Source organism: Sinocyclocheilus rhinocerous, unplaced genomic scaffold (genome assembly GCF_001515625.1).
Source record: "Sinocyclocheilus rhinocerous isolate Xijiao unplaced genomic scaffold, SAMN03320098_v1.1 scaffold2682, whole genome shotgun sequence".
In the NCBI taxonomy this organism is placed as follows: domain Eukaryota; kingdom Metazoa; phylum Chordata; class Actinopteri; order Cypriniformes; family Cyprinidae; genus Sinocyclocheilus; species Sinocyclocheilus rhinocerous.
In genome coordinates this window covers 211,996-221,745 of record NW_015663712.1, presented here as the reverse complement: position 1 = coordinate 221,745, position 9,750 = coordinate 211,996, and the positions used below count along the sequence as shown (strand labels likewise).

The 9,750-nt window shown below is 39.0% G+C and overlaps 1 protein-coding gene across 1 annotated transcript in view; it reads right to left on the bottom strand.

Annotated features, from left to right (window-relative positions):
- Positions 1 to 1,684: 1,684 nt before the first annotated feature.
- The window catches only part of LOC107729005 (low-density lipoprotein receptor-related protein 6-like), a 45,514-nt gene continuing 37,448 nt past the window's right edge, over positions 1,685 to 9,750 (bottom strand). The window contains 7 exon segments of the mRNA XM_016539356.1: positions 1,685 to 1,853; positions 1,929 to 2,026; positions 3,254 to 3,390; positions 4,899 to 5,157; positions 6,259 to 6,286; positions 6,968 to 7,118; positions 8,116 to 8,325. Coding sequence (XP_016394842.1) covers positions 1,685 to 1,853; positions 1,929 to 2,026; positions 3,254 to 3,390; positions 4,899 to 5,157; positions 6,259 to 6,286; positions 6,968 to 7,118; positions 8,116 to 8,325 — 1,052 coding nt within the window.

Sequence of the window (9,750 nt, the reverse complement as noted above, 5' to 3'; positions counted from 1 at the left end):
ACACACACACGCTCACACACACACACACACACACACACACAGAACCGGTCCTGTAAAGTGCAGTTAAGAAAACGGAAACGCTGGTGTGAGCAGAATCATAAAGGAACTAAAAACACGGCGTTACCCAGAAGCCCTTGCAGATCAGGCCATTAAAGGGAGGTTTGGGACACGGAGAGATTTGGAAAAGCGGTTTCTGACACATCCGTGATTGTACCGAAGCTGCTGTCGTGAACATGGAGGACGCTCTGAAGGCAGCGTGTGACACAAACCAACACAATCAGGACTGAGCAGCACACGACTGACATGCCCTGATGCATGCTGGGTAATACAGGACGTTTATGCTGGTGAGTCTCCCTTTATAAAAGCTCAAGAAGAAGTGCTATAAACACAGAAACAGATGCATTATGGGAAACTAAACAGCTGGAGACACTAGAGGAACTTCAAGAGTCCTTACAAACACACACTCACACACACACACACACACACACACACTCGCGCACACACACACACACTCACACACACAGATTGTCTCAGGACTGTCACACATTCACCGGCGGGGCGTAACAGGACAGCAGCACTGCAAGGACATGATGATGAAGATGAAGATTCTTCTTTATAGCTTATAAATACAGTATCTACACAGTATATGGTACAAAAATAATTGACCTTTTGTGGGCACTGAGATTAAAAAAAAAGTGAAAAATGGTTCCAAGGTCTTGTAAAAAACGGTCAGGCACGAGAAGCAGTCCGTGATTGTGAGCCGTGCGCGGCGGGAAGCTTTCGCTCGACCGGTTCGGATCGCATCACTTCCCGCCCGTTTCCTAAAGCGCCGCTGAAGTTCGTCACGCACAGAGGAGGCCGCATCCGTGACGTCTCCAATACAAAAATAGTAGAAAAATACGAGTACCATCTTGTTTGGCGGCTCATTGAGTTTCAGGTCACAGTGTGCTGCTGCTCCGAGCCTGCAGGGGGCGACGGGCGTCTCCATCTATTTGGCATGAACACGTTTGATTCTAAACTCCTGGATTAAGGCAACCTATCACGTCTGTGTGGATTTAATAAATTTCTCTTAAAAAAAAAAAAATGTACAAATTTCTTTTAATACAAAGCTCTATGGCATAACCAATAAACACTGTATAGAAAATATATAAATATGTTTTCTTTTTCTTTTAAATGTACAGAGAGCCGCCAGACCCGAGACAGACGCCCACGTGTCAGAGTCATCACGCCATCAGATATGTACACAGATGCCGTGGGCAGGGCTTACGCAGCAGTGGGCGGGGCTTACACTGCAAAAAAATTATTTTCTTAGTATGTTTGTCTTGTTTTCTAGTATAAACATCTACAAATTCTTGAATCAAGATGAACTTACTTTACAAGTAATGTGGCTTAAGATATTCAGTCTTGTTTTCTGAAAAAAGTATAAAAATTTAGTTAGTTTTCGCTTAAAACAAGCAAAAATATCTGCAAAAATATACTTGTTTGGCCTTTGAATTAAGATTATTTTTCTTACCCCATTGGCAGATATTTTTATATTTTTTTAGAAAACAAGACTTAATATCTTAAGTCATTTAATTTGTCAAGTAAACGCATCTCGATTCAAGAAGAAGAAGAACTAGAAAAGACGACAAAACTACTAAGTAAGAAAATCATTATTTACAGTTTACGCAGCGGTGGGCGGGGCTCAGGACGAGTCAAGCTCCGAGTCGTAGTTCAGGTCGCTGGTGTAGCCCTTGGCGGCGGCGCTGGACGCGTGCGGAGCCCTTCGGCCCGGCGTGTAGTCGCTGTCGCACACGTCTGTGCTGCAGGGCGTCGTCGGAGGGGCGAAGTGACGGTAACTGTACGGCCTGTAGCTGCAAAACACTCCCAGTCAGACACTGAATCATAAACATTAGCATGACATCCGTGTGACACGTGTCCGTCGTTACCTGTACGATCGGTGCGTCGACGGGCTGTTCGACGAGTAACCGAACTCCATCGTATACTGCGACCTCACTGTGGCGGGAGACGGAGGAGGATTCAGGATCTGGAATCATGGCAGAGAAAAGACTCATTACAAAAGATGCTGACATTTACAACCACAGAATAAAAAATAAAATTTAATACAATTATAATAAATAATAATCCAGGGTTTCTGCAGGATTTTTACGCTCAAATTTAAGACTTTTTTTTTTTTTAAAGACCTGCACAAATAAAATTAATACCATATGAGCGGGGTGGGGCAATGTCTATAGTACCATATTAAACTCTAACATGACTGATTTAGAGTTCAGATACAATTTTTCACAAAAACAAAAAGTTTTATAATATGATACACTTCACATTTCAGCCTTTAAAGCATTTTAGAAAGTGGGTGAGTCAAAAGTATTATTTATTATATTAATTTAAACAATTATCAATATTATATTAATTAAATATTTTACTGTTTATATTTGTATAATGCATTATCTTCTAATCGATCCACCAGTTCACATTTACAGCTCTGCGTGTAGAAACATGGGCCGATTTTCACACTGGTCTGAACAAAAACAAACTGCACATTCATTCTCTGCCAGCAAGAGGCGCTTCTGCAACGGCAGAAATATAACCGTTTTAAGATATCTCAAGACTAAGGACCCGCAGGAACCCTGTAATCTAAAATAAAACAATAAATATAATAATCAACTGAATATTTATTTCACATATACATACTGTATGAACTGAAGTTAGTTTATGTACTAATGTCTCAATAAATAAGAATTAAAGGTCTATCAATAATGCTGCAAGCAGATCGTCGCGCTGATACTAGTAAAATCTATATTCGTAATGTGTTAAATAATATTTTTCATCTTTCCTTCCTATGACAGGCGACCCAGAGACAATTTATATCAAATTAAATGCCAAACACAGTTCATTGTGTAACCAAAATACCAATAATATCCAGTTTTAATTATACCTTTTTTTATTTTTATAAACAAGCTTGAAATGCACAGGGCTCTTATTTTGAAATGTGGGTTTTCATTGCTTCTATTGTCATCATTTTTAAGTCGCTTTGGATAAAAGCGTCTGCTAAATAACTAAATGTAAACGTACTGCTTTACTACTTCCAGCTGCTCATTTCAACATGAAGATTATGAAATGTGCATCTTATAAAAACATTTGAATATAAACAAGGTAAACATTGTCATAATTCATCAACAGCAGATCATTAGCAATCATCTATTGGCTAAGATTTTTATTATACCATTCAACACAGAATTTATCTGCGACTGACCGGAGGGAAGTATGAACCCTTGGTGCTGGAGGAGCTGCTGGACGAGGCTCCGGTCACATGTGCTCGATCATACGGAGGACCGCTGCTGCCTCCCATGATGCTCAGCGAGCCGATGACCGACTTCCCACGAGACACGCCTGAGAGACACACACGTCAGCACTCTGCAACAAATGATTCTCTGACTTCCTAGTTGTGTCTTGTTTTCTAGTAGAAATATCTAAACATTCTTGAATCAACATGCCAAGTTAAATGACTTGAGATATTATGTCTTGTTTTCTGAAAAAAAATTTAAATCAAATTTTTGTTAGTTTTTGCTTAAAACAAGCACAAATATCTGCCAATGGTGTAAGAAAAATTATCTTAATTCAAAGGCTAAACAAGATTATTTTTCTTGCCGTTGGCAGATATTTGTGCTTGTTTTAAAGGCACAATATGTAAGTTTTCGCCGCTAGAGCTCACATTTTCAAAACGAAGGCAAAGCTTGATGACGCTGTAAAGAAGAGAGGAACGATGGGAGATGTCGTTTATGTATGGAATTCACGAATCATGTTCACAGATGAGGTAATGAATTATGTTTTTATTACCTGTACCTTCCACAGTTATTCAAACAGCGAATAAATTATACAGAGAAAGCGAGCAAAGAACATTTGTGACCCTGGAGCACAAAACCAGTCATAAGGGTCAGTTTTGTGAAATGTGTATGGTTTGTTAGGATAGGACAATATTTGGCTGAGATGCAACTATTTGAAAATCTGGAATCTGAGGGTGCAAAAAAATCTAAATATTGAGAAAATCATCTTTAAAGTTGTCCAAATGAAGTTCTTAGCAATGCATATTACTAATCAAACATTAAGTTTTGATATATTTACGGTAGGAAATTTACAAAATATCTTCATGGAACATGATCTTAATATCCTAATGATTTTTGGCATAAAAGAGAAATGTATAATTTTGACCCATACAATGTATTGTTGGCTATTGCTACAAATATACCCCAGCGACTTAAGACTCTCAAAAACACTTCAGTCAGTAAAGCTGTCTATACATGGTTTGATGAATGAATCTCTTGCATCATACGTACATCTGCGCTCTGTTGTTTATGACGAGAGAATTCGCGAGCGAGCAGAGCGAGCGCGTACACTGAACAAACCTCATCTGGACGCCTCTGATTGGCCACTGCGTTCATAAACTCAACAGACTCGCGTGTGATTGGTTATAATGCGCAACACTGTAAAAAGATCTAAATTTAATGCTGCAGTCAACACTTTCATTTTCATTTCATTCGCGTCAGCCATTATGGATTTAGTTTAGTTTAGTTTCTATGAACCGAGGATAGTGCGGATATTACGTCATTGAAAGACTAGGGAGGAACAGGGACGAGTCATTATTTAAAATATGAGTTTCTCTGGATTTACCAATCCTTGGGATAACGTAAGTACACAACTGCATGAAATATATCACACTGCGCAAGTGGCTTTTGGATATTTTATAACAAAAATCTTACATATTGTGCCTTTAAGCAAAAACGAACTAAATTGTGATACTTTTGACAGAAAACAATAATATCTTCAGTTATTTTACTTGCAAAACAAATGCATCTTGATTCAAGAATGTTTAGATATTAAGACCCAGATGTTCCTGTCACCTGGCAGCGAGCCGCTCAGAGAGCCGGGGTGAGGCACGTATCCCAGAGGCACCGGCGGCGGCCCGTGCACCACGAAGTCATTGGTCATGGTCTCGCCGTCGTCCTTCATCTGAGGACACAGCACACGCTGGCACACGAAATACACAGCGCCCACCACGAACAGCAGCATCAGCACACCCACGATAGAGCCGATGGTGTTCGTGGGAGGAAAGGACGGCTCTTCAGTCGCGTCTGAGGAAGAAAACAGAGCGTCTCTTACCTGCTTACAAAAGTAGTTTTAATGCATTAATTATGTCTTGTAATGCTCCTTATAATGCACTGTAGAATCTCATGAATAATTGTCACTACAGTTAATACATTATAACACAGTTCCTTGTTACACTATGCATTTTAAATTCGGTTATAATTATTTACAACAAGATACAATGTATTACAAAGCACATTATGAATAATTATAATGCATTATACCCCTTAATAACCCTTTATAATGCGTTATACATAAAGGCTTTAAGTAAAGTGTTACCGAAATAACTTTTAATGTACTTCTGATCACACCGCACAAAAATGATGTTCGTCCTCAGTGTTCTTGTCTCGTTTTCTAAAGATTCTTACATCAAGATACATTTACTGGAGAAGTTTTCTGAGAAATTATACAAAATGAAGTGAGTTTATACTTAAAACAAGAACAAATTTTTCTTTTTCATTCCCCATTGGCAGATTTTTGTTCTCATTTTAATCATAAAATCACTTCATTTTGTTCAATTTCACTTCACTTTTCATCTCCAGTAAATGTATCTTGATTTAAGGATATTTAGATATTTGTGCTGGAAATCAAGACAATGAATATGACTATGAATTTAAGACTATCTGCTCTGATTTAAGACCTTTCAAGGCCTTCATTTATGCAAGTGTGAATTGAGAACATATTACTAATCAAAAATTAAGTTTTGATATATTTACGGTAGGACATTTACTAAATATCTTCATGGAACATGATCTTTACTTAATATCCTAATGATTTTTGGCATAAAAGAAAAATGGATAATTTTGACCCATACAATGTATTGCTTTTGTGCTGCAGGGTCATGTGACAATGAAAACACATTATCGCCCAGACATGAAGTCGTTAAGGAATAGTTCACCCAAAAATGAAAGTTTGCTGTTAATTTTCACCCTCAGGCTACTCGAGATGTAGGTGATGTTTTTCTTCAGTAGAACAGTGAAGTAAGAGTTTTAGCTGAAACCGTGCTACTTGGTGATGCACACAATGCAAGTCAATGGCTACCGTCACTCGAGAGTCGAAAAAAAGCATATCACAAAATTAATACCCGTGGCTCCTGACGATATATTGAGGTCTTACGATATTGTCCTCCTGCATTATCGACACACTGTTTTACCGTTTAACACTGTAAAGCAGCTTTGACACAATCATAATAATAATTATAATTAATAATTCCTTACATTTATATAGCGCTTTTCTGGGCACTCAAAGCGCTTTACATAGAAAGGGGGGATCTCCTCATCCACCAGCAGTGTGCAGCATCCACCTGGATGATGCGACGGCAGCCATAGTGCGCCAGAACGCCCACCACACACTAGCTCAGTACTAGCAGTACTATGCAGTACTAGCAATCAGTACTGTATAAAGCGCTATATAAATAATAGTGACTTATGAAGAGAAACGAAGAAACTGAACATTGTTTACATCATCACCTGTAATCCAGAGCCTCAGGCAAACGGGGAAATACGAGTTTCTTCTGCAAACTGGTTCTTTTGGAAAGTTTGTTTCAATTAACTGGTTCAATTCACTAGTTTGTTTACGTAATCGCACAATGACGTAACGTACATGCAATTATATTAATAAAGCAGCCTCAGCTCAGTGACTGCAGCTGAATCAGTTCATTCCTCACAGGATCAGATTCGCCCGTATTTCAGCTTGTTTCCTTGGATGGCCTGAGGTGCAATTTTTCATTTTTGGATGAACTGTCCCTTTAACTCGCTGCAGTAAATATAAGTGTGGCCTAACCCTTAAAGATAATTCTAAACATTAACATCATGATCTTCTGTACTTCTCCATGAGTGTGTGATGGGTACCTCCGCAGGAGAGCTCGTCCTGCAGCAGCACCAGGTGAACCGGACACGAGCAGCGCGTGGATCCGTCTCCCTTCACGATGCAGATGTGCGAGCAGCCGCCGTTATCAGACGTGCAGGGGTGTTTATCTGCACACACACACACGCATCAACACACGCCCCACAGACGCTCTGCTACCACTGGGAAAATAAATCCATGCATCACGAATCGAGAAAATAATCATTCATAAGATTCGAAAAGGTTGAAGCGAATCACAAAGGTGTTCACAGTGGGCCGTTTACATTAATCTGGTGTCATAAAAGCATTCTGAGCCGAGGTGAAATTACAGACTCAGCCGAACACGCAAGAGCTCTTCTTCATGAGTGTTTGAGTGCGGATAAAAACTAGAGTAGAGCGCCATCTGCTGTTAAAATATAAGCTCAGAATCCATCCACGAATCGGTTCTGCATCGATTTATCATCGCTCTACCCATGATTAGTGACTGAACGGATCGTAGCTGATCCGTACGAATCAAGCCCCACGGTTCGGCACGCATGTGATCCGCAGATTCATTGCAAAATGTAAACATAGAGTGAAAGTTTATCATTTGTACGTGTTTACACACACAAGCGATTTTAAACCATTCAAGCGAAAGAAAAGGGATCTCTTTCACTCATTGCCTTTGAACAGACGCATGTACACATAAAATTATGACAAAACCTGATCTCGACAATCACTCTGGTAAAAGCAGTCGGTTATGTCTTAAGTGGACAGCTGAGAAAGAAATCGGATGCGTCTCATTATATTGGATCTGTGCATCAGCTCTTAAAGGGGCAGCAGCCTATAAATTATACAGTGAATACGATGCAGTGTTATGTTACACTTAATTATTACATTTCTGTACCTATTCTATTTGGTATTACTTAAAAAAACAAAAAAACAAAACAAAACCTTGCAATGTGTACCATGTTAGATTAACTGAGATTCGTCAGCACTTGAGTACTTAATTTAATGCTTCTCATTATTAAGTGGCTTAATCTTGCTGATCCGAAATCCGATCCGTGGTTCAGAAACCGTGATATGATCCGAACCGTGAGATTTGTGATCGGTTGAACCCCTTCCCATGATGCTCAGCGAGACGCTTACTGTACTCCTCCATGCGCAGCTCGTGGACGGCGTGGATGTCGCTCAGAGAGGCGATGCGCGCCTGGATCTTGGTGCGTCCCTCGCGCGTGATCTTATCGATGCGCTCGATCATCTGCTGCTGCCGGTCGATCCAGTACAGGAAGTTCCCAAACACCGTCAGACCCACCGGCTGCAGGATGTTGGAGTCCTCGATCACGATGCGATTGGCTCCTGGAGGAGAGAAAGAGAATTATTTATTCATTTATTCACTTTGTAACGCCAGCATCAAGGCTATTTTCAGGGCGATCTCTGAATAAAGTACACAAGGTATACAATTAACAAAAGGTTACATTTCAGATGCACACTAGACAAAAATTCTAAAATACATTCAGGTGATACATTTTTAAATAAATCAGTTAGACACAGCTCTGAATAAAAACAGTACAATCCAATAAAATATGTTTGAGAGAAAGAGAAAGGCTTAGGAAATCTGCTTGCATTAGATCTTGGATGTCTTTACATCTTTTCTATGCTTAAATTCTAGTAAAACTCTTAGACCTTTATATACTTTGTATAAACGTGCTTTAAAAGCATTTGACAAGAAACCCAACAGATATCCTCATTGTTCGATTACAAGTACTTTTTTTTAACTTTTGACAATTTTGTTGTGTTCTACAATTGTTGTTTAATGTACAAAATTGTTAATAATCTTGCACCTTCACCCTTGAAAGAGTTTTCTTCTTATACTGAAAATATAAGACAAACTAGAGCTTTGTCAAAAGGTGACTGTGCAGCGAATATTAGAGGGTTTTTTCTGTAAGAGCTGTTAATAACTGAATTAATTTACCAACTAGATAAAAAAAAGTTCATCAAGAAGCTTTAGGTTGGCTTGAGAAAACCTAGCCTGAAAGTTTAAAGTAGTTGTAAAAGCCTGAAGTTTGAAAATTTAGATAGATTCGATAGATGTTGATAACATGTTTCTAGCATGATTAGCATGTTTTTAACATGATTGGCCTGTTACGAGCATATTGCTGGCATGATTAGCAAGTAACTAGCATGTTGCTAGCATGATTAGCATGATACTAGCATGTTGCTAGCATGATTAACAAGTAACTAGCATGTCGCTAGCATGACTAGCAAATGACTAGCATGTCGCTAGCATTATTAGCAAGTTACTAGCATGTTTCTAACCTGATTAACATGCTACAAGCATGTTGCTAGCATGATTAACAAATGACTAGCATGTTTCTAGCATGATTAACAAGTTACTAGCATGTCACTAACATGTTTATAGCCTGATTAGCATGTTACTAGCATGATTAGCATGCTACTAGCATGATTAGCAAGTGACTAGCATGTCGCTAGCATGATTAGCAAGTTACTAGCATGTTTCTAGCCTGATTAGCATGCTACTAGCATGTTGCTAGCATGATTAGCAAGTGACTAGCATGTCGCTAGCATTTTTATAGCATGATTAGCATGATAATAGGGTTAAAGATGAGCCAGGTGTGTGACTATCGAGTAATTTTGTATATTGAAATGGTTACATAACTTTGGTGAGCTGTAAAAGTTTTATAATTTTTTGAAGGGTGATGTTTTGTAGAAATGTGGGGGATTATACTTATCATCTTTTAAATAATTGGGGGGGGGGGGGGG